General features: G+C 61.6%; 1 protein-coding gene across 3 annotated transcripts in view; it reads left to right on the top strand.

The window, feature by feature from the left end:
• The first annotated feature begins 409 nt into the window (after positions 1 to 409).
• The window catches only part of LPCAT1 (lysophosphatidylcholine acyltransferase 1), a 47,476-nt gene continuing 28,928 nt past the window's right edge, over positions 410 to 18,957 (top strand). Inside the window, exons 1-2 of one of the 3 annotated variants that reach the window (XM_036113648.2) lie at positions 410 to 630; positions 18,782 to 18,924. In XM_036113648.2, the coding sequence (XP_035969541.1) occupies positions 484 to 630; positions 18,782 to 18,924 (290 nt within the window). In that variant the 5' untranslated portion in view covers positions 410 to 483. Of the gene's footprint in view, positions 631 to 16,354; positions 16,579 to 16,859; positions 17,487 to 18,781; positions 18,925 to 18,957 lie in introns of those variants that run through there. The other 2 variants (XM_036113649.2, XM_078066536.1) reach the window with 2 other exon arrangements.

Genomic DNA, 18,957 nt, shown 5'->3' with positions numbered 1-18,957 from the left:
GCTCCTCGTGTCCCCGGGATTCGGGCAGGCGGGGGGTCTTCTGCAGAGACCTCCTGAGCTGCTGGAGAGCGGGGCTCGGCGGGCCTCGCGGCGCCGGGGACAGGCCCGGCCTGAGGGTACCCGCCGTCCGGCCACTGCGGGAGGCGCGCCGCCACAGCCCGGGCGCCCCTCCGGACTTGGGGTCCAGGACCCCCGCCACCCCCTGCGGGCCCCCAGGATCCGAGGGCCGGCGCCAGGCGCGGGCGGGGCCGCCTGCCGGGGCGGGGCTCTCAGGACACCCCGCCCCGCCCGCCCAGGCCTCGCCCCGCCGGCGCCCCCCGCCCCTCGCGTCACGCCGCCGCCCGCCTGCGCCTGCGCGCCCGCCCGCCCTCCCGCTCCGGCCGCCGCGCATCCTCGGCCCGCGCCCGCGCCCGCGCCAGCTCCGCGCCCAGCTCCGCACCCGCTCTGCGCCCCGCGCCCCGCTCCCTGCGGCGGGCGGCGGCCATGAGGCTGCGGGCGCGCGGTCCCCGGGCCGCTCCCGCCTCCAGCGCCGCCTCCAGCGTGGGGGCCGGCGACGCTCCGCGGCTGGCGCCCCCGGGGCGGAACCCCTTCGTGCACGAGCTGCGCCTCGGCGCCCTGCGGAAGGCCCAGGTGGGTGCCCGCCCCAGGCCGGGCCGCCGGGAACGGGGACGCGCGGCTGGGGAGGGGTCTCGCGGGTCCGGCCCCGGCGGCCTGCGACCCCAGCCCCGCGGCCGGCCGCGCTCACCCCTTCCCCGGGGCCCTCGCCGTGGTTCCGGCCCCCCACCCCTTTCCCGGATCCCCGGATCGCCACACCCTCCTCCCTTGGCGTTCCGCGCCGAGCGCTCCCGGGTCCCGCGTCCGTTCCCGCCGCCTCCAGGCCCCTCGAGGGACCGGCGCGGCTCCCCCTGGATGTGACTTGGTCACTTGATGAGCTCCATGTGTGGACCTCGTTGGTCGTTTGAGTCCAGGCCGGAGACGGGGGTGAGAGCCGTGCGAAGGTAGCGGCAGGATTTCTGCCTCTGCGTTTGCAAGTTGTGTTCTGGGGCGGGTGCAGGCGGCTCCCTTGGGGGTTCGTCCGTAACGGAATCGATTCTGTGCACCCCGGTTCCAGCGAGGGAGGCAACGGTGTGCAGTTCCCATCACGTGTTATGTGTGGAGTCCTCTGGTTCTGCTGAGGGGTGGACGCCTGCGGGGAGCAGCGGGGCCCCACACTTGTCCTTTTTCTTACACGGCTTCTGGGGGGGCGAGGAGTCCATTCCCCCACGTGGTGGGAAACATGACCGCACCTGGTGGGGTCATTTCCCGACCTGGTGGGAACATTCCCTGACCTGGTGGGGTCATTCCTGACTGGTAGGGTCCATTCCCTGACCTACATGGTTGGGTTATTCCCCGACCTGGTGGGAAACATTCCCACACCTGGTGGGAACATTCCCTGACCTGGTGGGGTCATTCCTGACTTGGTAGGGTCCATTCCCTGACCTACATGGTTGGGTTATTCCCTGACCTGGTGGGAAACATTCCCACACCTGGTGGAGTAATTCCCTGACCTGGTGGGGTCATTCCTGACTTGGTAGGGTCCATTCCCTGACCTACATGGTTGGGTTATTCCCTGACCTGGTGGGAAACATTCCCACACCTGGTGGAGTAATTCCCTGACCTGGTGGGGTCATTCCTGACTGGTAGGGTCCATTCCCTGACCTACATGGTTGGGTTATTCCCCGACCTGGTGGGAAACATTCCCACACCTGGTGGACTAATTCCCCAGCAGTGTTGGGCTTCAGCGTTGACATTCCGGCTCTCTGGTTGTGCATTATGTTTGCATTTCTGTAAGATTGCTCACAACACTGCCTTTCTTTTAACTCCAAAACTGTAATAGAAGCAGGCACAACTTTAGGATTTTAACAGTTGTGCAGTTGATGGAGAGTAGCCAAATATTTTGGGGTGACATTGAGATTTTTCTTTAATGCATAAAGTTATTTTTCTGAAATAATATTAAAGTGAAAAGTTCTTGAAGTTTGGCATTGTTGTTGTCCTGGGTTGCGTGCTTTTCTTGAAGCATCCTCTAGGTGGGCTTGGTTACCCTCCTGGGAGAGGGACAGGGTAGGCACAAGATTGAGGACAGGGGAGGGAGGGGAGGGTGGCAACCCGTCTAGTGACATGAACAAGCAAGGTTGTAGCAGTCAGCTCTTGGGCCTTGTCCCCTGTGTCTGTGTGTGTCTGGAGACAGACACCGTTATCTGCCCGGCCCTGGGGTTGCCGGCACCGCCCCCGCCCCCCCCCGCCCCCGCCGCGTTCCTTTGCTTGCAGACTTGAACTCATCACCTGCCCGCTGCTGTACCCAGCTGTGGGGGGTTAGGAGCACAGCCACTTCCTCTGGGCTCCTGAATGGTGCCCCCACCAGCCCCCATCCCTGTCACTCCTGTGGTCCACAGGCCTTCTTCCCGCACTGCTCTGAACCCTCTGAGGGTGACCCTGGGACCCTGACTCTTCCAGGTGGCTTCCAAGGCCCCGCCCCCCCCCGTGTCTTCCTGCCTTTGCCTTCTCTCTCTCGGCCTCTCTGCTCCTCCCGCAGGTCTTGGGTGATACCACCTGCAGGAGGAAGCCCCCTCCTCCCTGGAGAGCCGCCTCTGCATCCGTGTCACGCTTGCAGCCCCTCCCCCATTACTGGGGATGGACAGGGGCCAGGTCCGTCCTGCCACAAACTGCTCGTTGTCCGAGTGGGGTCCGCTGTAGAGACTCGGCTAATTGTTGAGCGAATAAACATGCAAGAGGGACGATGTCCAAGCAGAGCCAAGAAATCCCCGGCACGCCTCAGGCAAGGGGCACAGGATTGTATGTTGGGGGTTTAGAGCAGCTCCTGTGGGCTGTTCTTCAGCGTGAGGCAGAGATTCTGGTTTTAGATGTTGGCGGGCAGCTTCTGGACGACATTCAGAAAAAAGAACAGGTGGGTGGAATGTTTTAGCCTCCTGGAAAGGGAGGGATACTTTGCATACACCTTATTGCAGTGTTTCAGAGGCCACGTCAGACACTCATCAGAATAATCGCGGCGTATTTTATGTGTTCATAACAGAGCTGTGGTTACTGCTCAGTTATCCGCAGTGTGTGGTCCAGGGTATAGAGCTTGTAACTGCTAAGTTCCAGTTTCGCTCCACAGAAACATTTTGCTTTTCGCAAGCAGGGCTCTGCAAGCTTTTTACCTTTACGTAATACACTATGCTAAGGTTTCCACAGAGGAAACTAGCCTGCCCAAGCGAAGAAAGTCTGCCTCCCCAAATCGATAAATAAATGAATCCTGCAGTGACTGAGACACCTAAGGGCTGCTCGGAAGCTCCCCTGAATTCTGAGTTGGGATGAACCAGTGAGGGTGCCTGTGCTCACCTGCTGCTAGCGAGGGGCTGCCGCTGTCCGCAGATTAATGACCAGTCCATCTGTCATTTAACTGTGGATTTAGCCAGGAGCTTAAGCATCTCTTTGGACAGAAAATAACTCATTAAGATAGGAAAAACTGAATAGTATCATATTGGGTAGTCATGTGGTGATTCGCTGTTTTGGGGGTCATAAAGTGGTTTCTACCCCCGGGGTTTTTTGGGTACTTTTGTTGGAACCCCCGGGTGTGAGTGCATCCCACCTCCGGCTCTGATGTAGCCCCATCCCTGAACTCCCAGTGACGAGTGCCAGGGAGAATTTACTTCCTGGAAAGTGGTCTAGCTTCCCGTACACATTGGAAGTGAGTCCTCTGTGGGAGGACGCCTCTGTGTGCCCCCCTTTCCAAGTTAAATCCACAGAAAGGATTATCATGAAGGTTGAATGCAGGGACAGACTCCAGCCCAGCAGCCCTGCAAGGTGGCCTGAGTGCACTTTAATTACCCAGAAGTGGATGATCTTTTTCTCTGAGTTCCTGTCCAAATGTGTGAGTTTTGATTAAAAGAAAGAAAGCAGCAGCAGGTGCCCTGGTTTCAGCCTGCATCCTGAGTCAGGTGTGGCCCCTCTCGGGCAGGGAGTCCCATGCCCCGCAGACTTCCAGGCCCACTGGTTTCCACCTGCTTCTCTGACCTGCCAGGCTCCCGGGCACCCACCCCAGCCCTCCTGCTGCTCCTGTGTCCATGCATGATGACAGCTCTCTATCGACCCCAGCACTCTGCCAAGGGTGTGGAGGGAGGGCCATACGGGGAGATGACTTGACTCCAAGCTGGTGTTCTGAAGGGGCTGGTGGCAGGACAAACCGGGGGGAACATGGGGGCGGAGGATTTCCAGGAGAGCATGTGTCCCATGGGAAGACAGAGAGGGCTGGCTGCAGCAAGGCAGATCCCAGGCCTCAGGTGCCCTGCCACCTTTTGACAACCTGGGAGCCTGATAGTACCACCTCTCTTGGTGCGTGTGTAGCCCAGTGAGGTGCAGGGGCATTTCTCCCGTGTCCTTGCCACGCTGGTCGCTCAGTGGCAGCCCTGGAGGCAGGTGGGTGCAGGGCTGTGTGTCATGTCCCTGAGTCCCACGTAGGGAGACTTAGGTCCAGGGACTGCAGCCCCCAGACCCACAGGCAGGCTCAGGGCAGGTGAGCCCAGATGCCCCCAGGCAGGCTCGGGGCAGGTGAGCCCAGATGCCCCTAGGCAGGCTCAGGGCAGGTGAACCCAGATGCCCCCAGGCAGGCTCAGGGCAGGTGAGCCCAGAGCCCCCAGGCAGGCTCAGGGCAGGTGAGCCCAGATGCCCCCAGGCAGGCTCAGGGCAGGTGAGCCCAGAGCCCCCAGGCAGGCTCAGGGCAGGTGAGCCCAGAGCCCCTAGGCAGGCTCGGGGCAGGTGAACCCAGATGCCCCCAGGCAGGCTCGGGGCAGGTGAGCCCAGAGCCCCCAGGCAGGCTCGGGGCAGGTGAGCCCAGATGCCCCCAGGCAGGCTCGGGGCAGGTGAGCCCAGAGCCCCCAGGCAGGCTCGGGGCAGGTGAGCCCAGATGCCCCCAGGCAGGCTCGGGGCAGGTGAGCCCAGATGCCCCCAGGCAGGCTCGGGGCAGGTGAGCTCTTAGGGGACTGGCTTTTTCTTCTAACACACCAAGAGCTTCCTGTCATCTGTTCTAATGTTCTAGAAGGGTGTACATGTAAACCTTAACTGTGGCTAATGTGGAGGACTGGGGGGGGTGGAGGTTCAGGATTGGAAAGACTTGACTTTCCCTACTCCATGCTCTTATGTCCTGGAATACAGGTTTTTAATGTCTGCACACAGGTCTTGCACGCACGCACACAAGTAGAGACACACACATTTGTGTTTTACATTTTTTTAATTTATTAGTACTGAGTAAAGCACTATCAGTCTTATCTCTCATTTTAGAAAATCAGGATTTTGTCCCTGAGAGCGGCCACTCAAGCGCCGGTTGCAGGAGGAGGGAGCTTGCCCTGCTCCCGTCCCCGCGGGCGTCCGAGCCCCAGATGCTGGAGGAGGTCCAAGGAGGTGCCCCGGGCTCCTTCTGCTCCTGTGAATCTGAGCGCGGCTCCCACGAATCATGTTTCACAAAGCCTCGCCCCTGCGCCGCCCGAACAGAGACGAGTGCCTGCCGACCGCTTTGCTCCTGCCCCTTCCTGCCCCTTCCTGCCCCTTCCTGCCCCTTCCTGCCCCTTCCTGCCCCTTCCTGCCCCTGGGGCCTTCAGCCGGCACAGCCAGGACGCAGTGCCGCGGTCCCCGGAGCGGCGGGGCTGAGCTCGCCCCTTGCCCAGTCCTCACGCGTTCGCTCTGATGTGTCAGGGTGACCTTAACCTTTCCCGAGCTGGTGTTTCTCACATTTCTAGTGTTCCGTAAGCCTTGAGTGAGGCTGTTCTTGTGAAAATGAGCCCAGAGGAAAGTGTGTGTCTGTATGTGATCGCATGTCGACCTTCTCAAGCCGGCCCCAAGCAGCCCTGCGAGCCACGTCTTGCGGTATCATAACTAACTGGCAAATTCCCAGTTTTGCTCCACGTTCCAGCCTCGCGAGCTGAGGTGTTGCGAAGCGTGTTAAACGCCGTCCCCAAACGCACCCGGCCGCAGCTCCCAGCGTGTCCCTCCGATGTGCCACGCAGCTGCCGCGGACTGCCCTGCACAGAGCCCCGGCTCCGTCCCCGCTCGTGGGCGGGACCTGCCGCGGATGCCGGACACTGTGGCCTCTTTACCCCCAGAAGTTGCATTTCCATCTGAGGGCCAGAGGACTGATTTCTCTAAAATGCTCCTTGCCACGTGAAATCTTTTCTTAAAACATCTTTCACGATTTTGATATTCCAAGCCCCTAGGATGGGAACACAGAGCTGGCTTGCACAGGGTCCCTGAGGTCTGGGGGGTGGGGACCGGTGTGCCTGCCCAGCATGTGCCCACCCAGCGGGGTCTCTGCTCCATGCCCGGCACCCCCAGAAGTGAGCCTGGGGCCCCCGCAGCCAGGGGTCCAAGGCCGAGGGGCTGGTTTGGACCAGGCCCTGAATGGTCCTGCGTGCAGGGCCAACAGCCGAGCAGAACCCCCTCCCTGTAGCCATGGGTCTTTTCACTGGTAGGAAGGAATCGTCAGTCACTTCTGTGCCATGGGACTCATTAGCTCCATATCCTAGAGGGGGCTCCCGGGCCACTGCAGCTCAGCACATCCCAAGCCCGGAGCCTTCCTCCTCCCTCACCCCGAGCACTCAGGACCACTTTCGTCTCCTGCCCCCACCTAGGTGCACCGGGCAGCAGCCGCCACCCCACACCCTCCCATTCCACCCCAGTTGCACTCATGTGTTGTGCTGGGGAGCACTTGGACCAGTCTGCTCCGCACATCCCCGGCGTACTTGGAGGAGTGACCACCCTGGCCAGGGGCTGACTACTCAGGCTCCTACCACAGGCTTGGTGTCAGGCCCGTTCTCACCCCACAGATGTTACTGGTGGGCCAAGAGCTTCCCTGCGGGGTCAGAGCCAGGATGCCCTGGGGAGCTCCCCGCGGCTGGGGGTCAGAACCAGGATGCCCTGGGGAGCTCCCCGCTGCTGGGGTCAGAACCAGGATGCCCTGGGGAGCTCCCCGCGGCTGGGGGTCAGAGCCAGGATGCTCTGGGGAGCTCCCCGCGGCTGGGGTCAGAGCCAGGGTGCCCTGGGGAGTTTTCCGCGGCTGGGGTCAGAGCCAGGGTGCCCTGGGGAGTTTTCCGCGGCTGGGGTCAGAGCCAGGGTGCCCTGGGGAGCTCCCCGCGGCTGGGGGTCAGAGCCAGGATGCCCTGGGGAGCTCCCCGGCTGGGGGTCAGAGCCAGGATGCCCTGGGGAGCTCCCCGCGGCTGGGGGTCAGAGCCAGGGTGTCCTGGGGAGCTCCCCGCGGCTGGAGGGATACTTACAGCTGGGGGCTAGAGACAGGATGTGGTTAGGGGGCTCCCTACCGTTGGGGGGCAGGGCCTGGATGTTCCCTAGGAGCTTCCTGCAGATGGGGGCCTGGAGCCAGCATTTGGGTGAAGCCAGCAGTTGGGGGTGAGGTTGAGCCAGGATGTCCTGGGGGTGCTCTGTCGGAGAGCAGAGTGGGCAGGAGGTGCCCAGGGGGGAGCGCCTGCAGCTGGTCAGGACACCGCAGGACTGCTCCCGGAGGGGCCCCCTTGGGGAGGGACTCAAGATGCTGTTATCCTGGGCCCCACAGGCACTCGGCCGGGATTTGCTGAACAAATGGAAGCAGCTGGGAATGCCACAGCGCTTGAATTTCAAGATTCTTTTATTCAGACTATGCCAAAGGCCCTGGAGATAAGGGATTTCCTAGGGCCACACAGCCCGGTGTGTCTGTCAGCGTGAGTGGGTCTCTGGGGGGCGGGGTCTGTCCGGGGATGGGGGCAGTTCTTGTGGGGTTCTCTCCGTCTCCTCGGTCCCTGCCCCAAGGGCCAACCCTGGGGACTCCACCAGGCCCCTCTGACCCCCCCACATTCCCTGCCCCTGCTGACTGAAGCACCAGCGAAGGTAAACAGCTGCCCGCTAACCCTGCACCCTACTGTGTGCGGGGACCACCCCAAGCTGAGAGGGTTGAAACGGACAATGTGCAGTTAGGAGGAGGGAGCGCCTCACTTTCTCAGACCGTGAGCCCCAGCAGGGACCTGCTCTATCCTGGACCACAGCCAGGGGCTCCTAGCAGCCCGGAGATGCACTGACTGTTAGTAAACAGATGAGCTCACAGCCCCCTGGAGCTCACCTGAGCACCGGAATTCGGGTGGTCCCTCCACCGGGGCCGTTCTGAGCCTGTGTGTGGCTTCTGGGCATCATCTGCTCAGTGGACCAGGACAGGTCCTTCTCTGTACGTGGTCTGTGCACCTCTCCCTCCCTGCTCCCTCTCCCTCCGTGTTTCCCATCCCCTCGGGTGGGGGTGTTCTCAAGAAAAAGCCAGTGCCCCCTGGGATGGCCTTCCTGTCCCAGCCCCTCACCAGCTTGCCTGTGGTGGGGCCCTGCACCTGCCCCCCAGAGCTGCCCGTCCAGCCCTGCTCGGAGCCTGAGCTTCTCTGCCCATCTGTGGGACTCTGCGGTGCCTGGTCCCTGCAGGTGGGAGGTCTGTGCCTGGAAAGCTCCCTTTCTGAGCAGCTGTGCTTCCTGGGTGTCCGGGGCCCCCAGGTGAGATGCCTGTGGGAACGGGTCAGGTGCCTGCAGTCTCTAAGTGGGGATTTGGAGCTCGTTCCTGCGTTGGATCTGAGCCTCGTCCCTGGGGTGGGGCAGGCGGCCCAGAACTCTTGCTCTTGGCCGTGTTTCTGCTTCTGTCCCATCTATTCTCCTCAGCACCTGCCAAGAGAGGCGGGCCCTGCTGGGTGCTAAGCTCTCGGGGGTGAGTGGGCAGCCAGGGAAGGGCCTCTGGCCTGCAGTTTGGTTTATTGTGGGATTTCACATCTGGAGCTTGCGGGAGCGGCCGCTTGGAATCACAGAGACCACAGGGTCTCCAGCTGAAGAGTCCTGAAAACCCTGAGGAAATGTGATTGTATCGGGAACGAGTGGGTAGGAGGAGGGGACGAGGGGAGCCCAGAGGCCGGCTGGTGGCAGCGAAGGGCGTCTGCAGCCCCCCCACTGCCCCGCAGGGCCCTGCTCCGGGCACTTCCTCATCTTCGCTTCAATCCCAGCAGCTGTTAGAGAGCTTTCTCAATTCCCTGAGGGAAAGGTGCTCTGCCCCCAGGCCGGCCGGCGGCTGCGTCTGTTGCCCTGCCCACGGGGCTCTGGGCCAGGCCGGCTGCAGGCCCCAGTTGGTCATTGGGAGCAGCGCTGGCTCTGGCCTGTGGTCAGCACTTGGCATGCGCTCGCTGACCTAGTGAGCTTGTTCGCTGCCGCCGCTTGCACACGGCCCTGGGTGTGAGCCCCGAGCTGCTGACCACAGTGCAGGTAGCCCGAACCCTCGTGTGGCAAGGGGACAGGACCTTGGGGACGCCCAGACTGGCGGGGGCGGGGCAGGAATCTGCGTTTGTAGTATTAGGAGCACCGGGGCTCTGGGTGCTCTGGTGGAGCGGGGTCTTCAGCGGAGGGCTCATCGCGCTCCCCCCACGCCAGCCGGGACTCCGAGGGCTGAGCTTCTACCGGGGGGGCCAGGGCAGCCGCGGCAGAGGCCATGGTGACAGTGATGGGTGCAGCGGGGACTTGGGAGTTCTCCTCTCAGCCCCCAAGCCTGTCCGCCCCTCACCTACTCGCCTGTGCCGCGGGGGCGCAGCGCTCAGCAGGCCGGGGGCTTTCCTGAACCTGTCCTGCACCTGGCCCACCGCACCCACCGGCTGCCTCGCACCCCTGTCCCTCCCCTGCCTTGGGGCCCAGCCTCGCCGGTCAGTGTCTTGCTGGTGGTCCTCCCTGGAGACCCTGAGGCTGTCTACGTGGCAGGTATCTCCTGACGTCCCCAAGGGTGCACCTCCCTGGCCCTTATGCGGAGGCTCCTTAGCTTGTCTGCTGATGCCCTTAAGCGTGGACCGAGTGCCCTGCCCAGCCCCCTCCGGCCCCCCGCCCCGAGGTCTCTGCTCCTTTTGCCTGGGGGCCCTGAGCTGCCCTCCGCACTGACCACTGACCGTGTGGTTGTGACCCTGTGACTGTGGGCCCTGGTGCTCCTGTGCTGGGGGCCTGCAGGCAGGCCCCGGGAAACCCTCGGTGCTGGGGCACAGAGCTGGCCTTGGGCCCGAGCCTGTGGAAGGCGCCGACCTCCACCCCTGGGCCCTCGGACTCTGGCCAAGGGGTAGGCGAGGAAGGACTGTGTGGTGTCGGTGGGGTTCCTGGTGCGTCTCTCTTGGTGGTAAGGGTGCGTGTGTAGGGTCTCCTGATGCCGGGGCAGTTCTGATCCCATAAGGAGCTGCAGAGCTGTTGCTTCCTGTGTGGACCACGCCCTCAGCTGTGTCACAGGGTGGTGGGGGTGCTGGTCGAGGGACACGGCTGTGCTCGGGCCGCGCGGCAGATCTGTACGTTCACAGTGAGTTTCTGAGAGACACTCTCCTTCTGCACCAGACTCCAGGCTGGCCGCATGTGCCCAGATGGGATTTGAAAGCTCCTGAACACAGAGACCGCGTGCTGGGGAAGTCGGGGCTGCTTGCAGGTTCACAGAAAAAATAGCTGTTTTAGCAACGCTCTATTTAATTTTAGATTTGAGTGGGAGAGCTGAGAAGAAATAGCTTGTGCATAGCAGTGACTGTGGTCCTGGCAGGAGAGGGTCCTCAGTCACACAGGTGGACGCACGACGTCAGAGTGTGGGGCAGCTGAAGACCAGGGGCAGGAAGACCAACGTTCACACGTTAGCGAGAAAAAGACGAGGAGTCGGATGTGAAGTGGACACAGGATTAAGTAGGATGACCAATCACGCAGAAGGGCGGCTGCTCCGGAAACGGGATGCCCAGTGAAGACGGATCTGTCCCGCACACGGGGCCTCGCTCGCGGCAGCCGCCCCCACCCCCCCCGCGCTGTCCACACCTCGGATTCCTAGCCTCGCTCTGTTTCATCTCTTCGTGGGCAGCCGTGTGTGACGAGACGGCAGAGCTTATAGCCACCGTTGAGAAAGCGGCTCTTTCTCTTTACTTTCGAAATAGGAAGCTATTCCGTATCCCAGACAAACCTGTGCGGTTCGCGTCCCAGCGTGTCCTGTGTTTAGGAAAGGTGTTTTGCGGATTGGGGTGGGGGGAGCAGTGGGATAGGTTTTAAAGGCTGGTTTGCTGGGTTTGCACCGGGAAGTGTTGGGTCCAGAGCTGATGCTCTTGGAGCTCCTTCCCAGGCTCTGCGGCCGGGAGTTTGTGCGGGAAAGTGCTGGATTGTGCCAGCCCACCGATGGCACTCCTCTGACCGCTGCCGAGCTGTTTCCAGGCTCTTTAGAGAGAAGACAAGTAGTGTGTCTGTTCTGTCGTTGTGTCGCAGAGCGTGGCCCCAGGAGGCAGGAACCCGCGCCCCGAGGCTCTGCGGAGCTGCTCCCCGCCCGAGCCAGGCTGAGTGAGGGGCATCGGGCTGTGGCTTCCCAGTTTCAGAATATTCTGTCTGTTCTAAGTCAGGATTTTGAAAAACAACTTGCTTTAGATTTTTTAAATATGTAACAGCCAGAGAGAAAGATGGATTCCGCAGGTACGGTTTCCCTCTGTGTATCTCATGTGGCCGTCTTTCCGCAGAACACATGAGGCTCGTCCCACATCTCCTCACGGGGAGAGCCTGGGGGACCCAGACTGACCTTCCTGGGGGCCGTTTGAGCCCCAGTGCGGCTTGTTTCGGAAGATGAGCCCATCCCGCCCCACAGACCTGGGCCCCAGCTGAGCTGCCGGGCTGCCCACCTGCGTCTTGCTCTGCCACGGGGCGCACCCACTGGGTGGCTGAATTGATCGGGGGTGATGGATTCTCTGTCGTAGTACCCCTGGAACCACAGCCCTGCGGGGGCTTTGATTCTCAGGCGTCCCTTCAGCTGTGCACAGCTGGGAGCGCTGCCGAGTGCCCAGGAGTCTGCAGCTTCCCCTCCTCGGCCCTGGGAGCCCGTCCTCGTTGGTGTGGGCGGACCCACAGGTCGGGATTCCGTTTGTCCTGCCCACTTTGAGTGTGAGCACCCTCAGGGCCAGCTCAGGGTGCCTGTGGTCCCGCCACGGCCCCCGTGTTCACACTGTGTGTAGCACCCCACTGATCGCTCCATTCCCCCGCCCCCCCAGGACCCACACCCGCTAGTGATTGTCCACCTTCCGGGCACTCACTCAGGGACCACTGGCCGGCCTGGAAAATCCTGCCTTTCAAATGCTGTAATCGACGTGATGTGAAGATAGGAGTCCTGTTTTGTCTCTTCCGTCTCTGAGTGGTGGTCACCTCGGGATCTATCCTCGTGCCCCAAGGACCTTGAGGCTCCTCCCCCTGGCTGCTAACATCTGTCACAGGCGACCTTGGGCTCACTGTCCCCTGGTGGCGCCCCTGGGTGACACGCAGCCCTGCGGCAACCAGCAGCACCCACGCCAGCCGCTCCACGGGGAGCTGGACGGGCCTGCCGCTGGCCAGAGCCACACACGCAGGCCGCACCCGAGGCGTCCCCTGCAGTGCGGACGGCCCAGCGCCCCTGACACACGGCTTTGTGGGGGAGGACTGGCCCCGAGGCCGGCCCAGAGCCTCAGGAGCACCCGGCCTCCCCGTGGCGACGCTGCGGAGCTCTGACTGCGGAGCACGTAGGGGCCAGCGCCTCCGGCGCTCCGCCTTGGCTCCCGATCCTCCGTGTCCGCCAGCAGTCCCCGGGAGTGGTTCGCGGGGACTGAGGGCGGCCGGAGCGCTGCCCGCGTGTGAGCGGAGTTTTTGGACGCTGGCCTGGGCTTGGGCTGCGCAGCCCGTCCGGCCGGCCACGGCCAGCCGGCGCCACTCTGTGCCCACGCTCCCGTTTTCTCTGACCCCGTGGGGAATGCATTTCTCTTCAGCGTGGTTGTCAGTGTTTCCCTCTCCTTCGGAACGGCAGTAATTATTCTTTTCCGCGATGAAAGCACACCGGCTTTGGAACCGCCCCCACCACCGAGCCGAGTGCCGTGAGGCCAGCTCCCACCGCGCGGCCCAGTGCTCGCCGTGTGCTGTGACTCAGCCCCTGTGCCTTCAGGCTGCTGACCTTTCCCATCAGAGCGGTCACACCGACGCCGTCGCGCTCCCCTTGTGCATCTCCGGCCTGTGGATGCTGTGTCAGCATCTCCCACAGCTGGCTGGGGGCCCTCGGATGGCGCCACGCCCGTGTGCGCTCCGGGATGCGCGGCATCTGGGTGCATGGCCGGCCCGTCCACTTCCGGCAAGGACACGTGTCACCGCGGTGACCCACCGGGCACGGGAACAGCGTGGGTGGAGACACTGGGGACCCGTGTGTGCTCCCGGGGTCTTTGTCTTTTAAATAGCTGGTCGGCGGTTGCGTGTTGGTTGTGAAGCACCAGGCACTTGGACAGCTCGCGTGAGGACGACGTCAGTGGCCTTGGCAGAGAGGAGGGAGTGACCGCCAGGTGCGTCTGGGCTGGGCATTGTGACCAGAGGTGCCCTCGGTAGAGAGTTCCAGACGGTACGTTAAGTGAATTCACTGTGAATTGGTGAATGTTTTACCCTAGATCCGGAATGGTCTTCCCTGCGTCTTATCACGGGAGATTGGAGACACGCATCCGCTCGGGCACGATGATGCCAGAGGCGGGCAGCTTTAGCAACAGGCGTTTCTGCCTCCCGCTCCTGGAGGCTGGAAGTCTGGTCTCCAGGTTCCTCCTCAGGCCTCCGTCCTTGGCGTGTAGACACCGTGTCTCCAGGAGCCCTCACACAGGCCTCCCTTTGCGTGTGTCTGTAGCCTAATCTTTTCTTAGAAGGACACCTGTCATATGGAATTAGGGTCCACTCTAGTGACCTAGTTTTAAGTGAATCACCTGTTAAAGGCCCTGTCTTCAGATACAGCCGCATTCTGAGGTCCTGGGAAGGGGGGCACACAGTTCAGCCCCTGACACCAAAGCAGAGAAGATGTCATGAGCCCCGTGCCCACCGTCCCCGCCTCGGCAGTCTCCAGCTTACGGCCGCTCTGGTCGCATGGACACCCACTCTCCTCCCGCCCACGGTGACTGGGAAGCGAAGCCCAGACTTCACCATTTCAGCCACGAATGCTCCGGGGTGGATCTGCACCCAAGGAGGAGGACTGCCGACCCCACACGTGCCAGTGCGAGCAGCACAGCCCGCGTCCCCGCACGGGCGCTGAGCCGAGCGCGTGCATCAGCCCCGCCAGCCCCACGGCCTCACACCGCGCTCACCTGCACGGCCCCTTCCAGTGTATTTGGGGCATTTGTCCTGGAGAGCTTCCTGGTCTGCCGATTGCCTCCCCTCATCTTCCATGTTTTCTGGAAAGTGGTCCTTGATCCAGAACTGAAGAGATGCCATTTCTGTTGGGTTGTGCTGTGGGCCCTCCACATACGGCCCGTGTGCACGTGCCCGTCCCCGTGTGCGCAGGCCCGTCCCTCAGCCCCTGTGCGTGAGCCGTGAGGTTCTGGGGAGCCTGTGGGGAACGCTCCCGGATCCCCCCTGTGGCTGCCCTGAGGGACGATCCCATGGGACAGACCGTGTGGGCCAGCGTCACACTCCTGCGTCCCTCCAAAGGCGACCAGCAAGGTGGGGTGTGTGCAGACGTGCATGTGCGCCCGGGGTGATGGACGCAGGGTGCCAGCACGCGCGAAGTTCCCGTCAGTGCGTTGATCTTATCGTTCTGCCCCTTATCTGGAGTCCAGGGGCTTTGGCCGCCTTCCTGATTTCAGCTGTACCCCACTGTTCCGGTTCGTCTTCCACGTTTTCTGCCCCGGCCTGGAACTGGCTTTGCCCAGGAGTCCTGGCTCCTTCAGGCAGGGAATGGCGTTCAGAGCCCGCAGGCAGCCGTGACGTTCCCCCTGCACCTCGGTGGGTCCCCACTGGGGTCTGCTCACCGGGGACTCCTGATGGAGCGTGCCAGGTTAGAATGGCTGCTCCATGACCCAGAGGAACCGTGAGCTTGCGTGTCCGCGTCTGTTCACGGTAATCCGCTTCCCGAGGGACAGTGTATCGTAGCCAGCCTCCAAGGCGCATAACCTCGCTCAGCTGGGGAGTGTGAATGTAGGTTCTCCTAGAACTGGGCTGCAGACCCTCAGCTCGCAGGAGGGGCGAGCACACGGTTTACTTGGCCTGGCGCTTCTGAGGGTGACTGGGCTGCTGAGGGGCAGTGGGAGCCTCGTGGAGGGGCCGCGGACGCAGGTCCCGCGTTGCCTGCTCGGTCTGCGGCATTCTCCCCCGATGCTGCTGCTTCGTCCTCCTCCGCCCCCACCCGGGGCCGTCACCCGGGAGCGAGGCCAGCACTCTGTCCCCGAGGCCCCTGCCCTCCCGCCCACGCCTGCCCCCTCCCGCGCCGCTGTCCGTCCATCCCTGCCTGCACAGGTGGCATGTGCCGACCCACCTCCCGGCTCTGAGAGGGGCTCCTGTGGGGGTGGATCCTGGGGGCTGTCCCCGGCCGGGGGTCTGAGTCCGTGTCCGGCACAGAACTGGCTCTTATTTGGGTTGTGGGAAACGGAGCCCTGCCCTCTCCCCAGGGCGCCTCCTGCCTCCCTGCACGTTGCCCCCGGCGACTGTGATCCTAGGGCTCTGTAACTGCGCGGGCTCGCCTCCAGGCCGGCCGAGGAACAGAGGTGCCTGTGGTGCCCTGGGGAGGGCAGCGCCGCGTCCAGCCTTGCCGCTCATTACAGCGCCTCGTGAGCGCTCAGCAGAGCTGTCAGGGGACAGCACGACCGCTCCCCTTCATCTGCCCCGTGTCCTTTGTTTCCTGGTCCAGCAGGACTTTCTACCAATGTCTTTTCGGTGATTGTGGTCTTCCCGCGGCCCCAGCACACTTGAGAACGTCCACGTGGCTGACACGGCTGTCCTGGCTGTCGTCCTGTGGCTGGAAACACTGAGTGTGCTCGGGCAGCTGAGGCCCTGGGCCGGTTTGCACAGGGCGTGGTGGACAGCGAGGATGCTGGGAGGCCAGTGGCCACGCCCGGGTGGACACGGGCCACAGAGCCTGTGAAGACAAGGGGGCCAGCAGGTGCAGGAGAGCGGGAGGGTCCAACCAGGGGGCAGCCTAGAGCTCAGGACAAGTGGTCAGAGCCCACAGAAGGTTCTGGAAGGGGCTGCATGACGCCTTCCAAGTCCTGCCCCTCCTGGGGACAGTTTCCCCTCCTCCGGGGCAGGGCTGAGCCTGGTGGAAACACGCAGGCCCTCTGGTTGGGCCAGGTGAAGGCCGAGTCCCCCTGCACCCTGTGGGCTCCTGAGGGGGCCTGCCTTCCCCAGGCAGTTCACACAGCACTGCATAATCTGCTAGTAGGACCACTTTCTGCCCCGTCCTTCAGGCCGAGCCACGGCGGTTCACTGTGGGTCTGTGACTCTCAGACCACATCACGTGTCCACCTGCCCACTCATCTGCCCACTCATCGCTGTGTGTTCTCAGCGTGACTGTTGAGAAAGAGGGTACTTCTGAAAACAACACTGGGACATTTGCCTCAAGAAATTAAAAGGGACATTAGAGTCGATCGAGTCAGAGAGTCTGTAGGAGCTAAAATTAATATGACCGACTGGTCACAGTAGAGACAGTAAATACATCCAAAACTGGCTCAAGAAACAGATTAATAAACTAGAAGAATTTCTGTCAACGTAGGCTGAGAAGTTTTAGAGGCCCAAATAACAGTAAGTACACAATGGGTCGGGGCCGGGTTGTCGTAAACACACGGGAGAATGCAGTGGGCAGCTTCATTCGATTATCTTGAAAACACACGATGGGGAAGTAATCGGGGGAGAAAAAAAGTCTGGGGACTTTCAGAGAGGATTTACCTGACAAAACCCCTGAAATAAATTCAAGCAAAAGTAGAAAATCTAGATAAACAGAAAAAAAAAAAAAAAAAAGGAAAAAACCCAGCAGCAGTGAGATATATATAACTTGGTAGAAATTCCCCTGAAGAGCCGGCTCGCTGGTGTGTGGACGTGACTGCAAGGCCCGCCCAGGGGGAAGTTGTGTGTCAGCTTGCCCCCGACTTGCCCCCGGATGCATGCTAGCAAGCAAACTCAGCAGCTCTGGAGAGAAGAGAAGGCCCAGCGGGTAGCCAGCCAGCACTGTGACCGAGGTTTTCGCGTTGGAAACGCTGTGGGTGCGGCTGTCGAGTACGTGGGCTGAGTGAGCTCGAGCACCGTAATCTCCCCGCTAGATGCAGGAAGGACAGCGGGTGAAATTCAGCACATTCACGACCTGAAGCAAACGCAACTCTCAAAAAACCAGGGGTGGGAAGGTATGTTCTCATCAGGGAAGAACATTTGCTACAACTCAGAGTAAGCACCCACTTGAAAGGAAGCATTGTCACCAACGTCACCCACAAGATGCAGATCTGCTGACTCTCCTGCTCAGCCGGGAGGCGGTGCCCCGGACGGGGAGGAGGCCCGCACAGGCCCAGGCCACTCCAGCTTGCCGTCACCTGCCGGTCATGTGGTGATGCAGGACCGCACGGTGCCGCGGGCAGCTGCAGGCCACGTGGGACGGTTGGGACTCAAGACGAGCCGGAGCATCAGATGAACGCTGGATTTTCAAGACGTTATGAAAAAGTGTGAGATATCTCATTCATAATTTTTGTATTGAGTCCGTGGTGAAATGATAGTATGTCAGATATGTGAATTTATTACATTAATTTCATCCCCTTTTATGTTCTATATGTGGTCACTAGACAGTTTAAAATTACATACGTGGCTTGCATTGTACGCCTATTGGGCAGTGCGGTCTTGATAGAGGACCCAGGAGAATCTACAGAGGGTCTGTGGGGCAAGTCCGCATGGCTCAGGTGCAGGTAACAGGGACCCAGCCAGGTGAGCGGGGCCCTTCAGCCTGGGTCAGCCAAGCGGCTGGAGACATCACTGTGCACCTTCTCTTGGCCTGTCTTTTCTATCCTCTCTGCACCAAAACCCTGCATTTCTGAAGTGTGTATTATTGCAAATAATTATAAATTGCATCTATTGATCATAAATCCCTTGCAAGTTTTAAGTTTTGTCATCCCTCCCCCCGCCCTGTTTTCTAATTGACCTCCTGAGATTAAGTTTGTCCCAAAACGCACCGTTCCTGAGCGTGTACCCCAGGTGAGAGCCAGAACGTGGCTTTGTGCCTAGGAGTGCTTGCTTCTAGACCCAGCCAGCCGTCCACCGTGACTCTCCCTGACTTGGCCGAGTCCCCCTGCATGAATCTGGCGAACATGTCCGTCCTTGCCCCCACCCTCTGTTTGCAGCTGTCCCCCTCACTGTAGGGCCTGCCCATCCCCACAGAGCCCCTCCCATGGCGTCTTCCCAACCAGACCCGTGGGGGCGTGTGAAGCCCCCCAGTGCTGCTTGTTTGAAGGCGGGCTGGCTGCGCCCTATTCTCTGCTGGGCTCCTGCCCGTGACTTCCTGGGGCTGGAGAGTCACGTGGAGTCCCTGGTCTTCCTTGTGGCCACAGTCCATCTGGCCAGCTCCGTACCTGCTGGCCCCCTGCATGGCAGCTCAGCACTGCAAAGGCATCCTGTGTTGGGTTGGGACTCGGGAGGCTAAGAAGAGCAGGGCGCGTGTGCTGGGCCCGGCTAGAGAGGGGCTCGGGTGTGGGACTGCAGGGCTCCAGGATCTGGGCGAGCTCTACGGTCCATTTGCCGTTGCCACACGGGGGACTCGAGGCTGGAGTGGGATGGGGCGCAGCAGCATGGTCGGAGACGCTTGGCAGACATCCTGGCCACCTGCCCCACCATCATGTGAGGGCAGCGCCCTGGGCCCGGGGCAGGCGCCGCGTTTCCATACGGATCCGGGCCCAGCTTCACATGCGGAGTCCAGAGGACCAGTTCTCCGGCGAATGGTTCTGGAATGACCTCACCTCTGTCTTTCCAGATCATCTTCATGACGCTGACACTCTTCCCCATCCGGCTGCTACTCATCGTTACCATGATGCTGCTCGCCTGGCCCTTCACGTTCTTCGCTACGCTGGGGTCCTCAGACAGGGAACCCGAACAGCCCCCGGCCACGTGGAGGAAGTAAGTCACTTGTGCGCAGGTGCTCTGACATGT

This window comes from Halichoerus grypus, chromosome 2 (assembly GCF_964656455.1).
Source record: "Halichoerus grypus chromosome 2, mHalGry1.hap1.1, whole genome shotgun sequence".
NCBI classification, from domain to species: domain Eukaryota; kingdom Metazoa; phylum Chordata; class Mammalia; order Carnivora; family Phocidae; genus Halichoerus; species Halichoerus grypus.
Note: the sequence above shows the minus strand (reverse complement) of the source record. Positions and strands in the feature narration are given on the sequence as shown.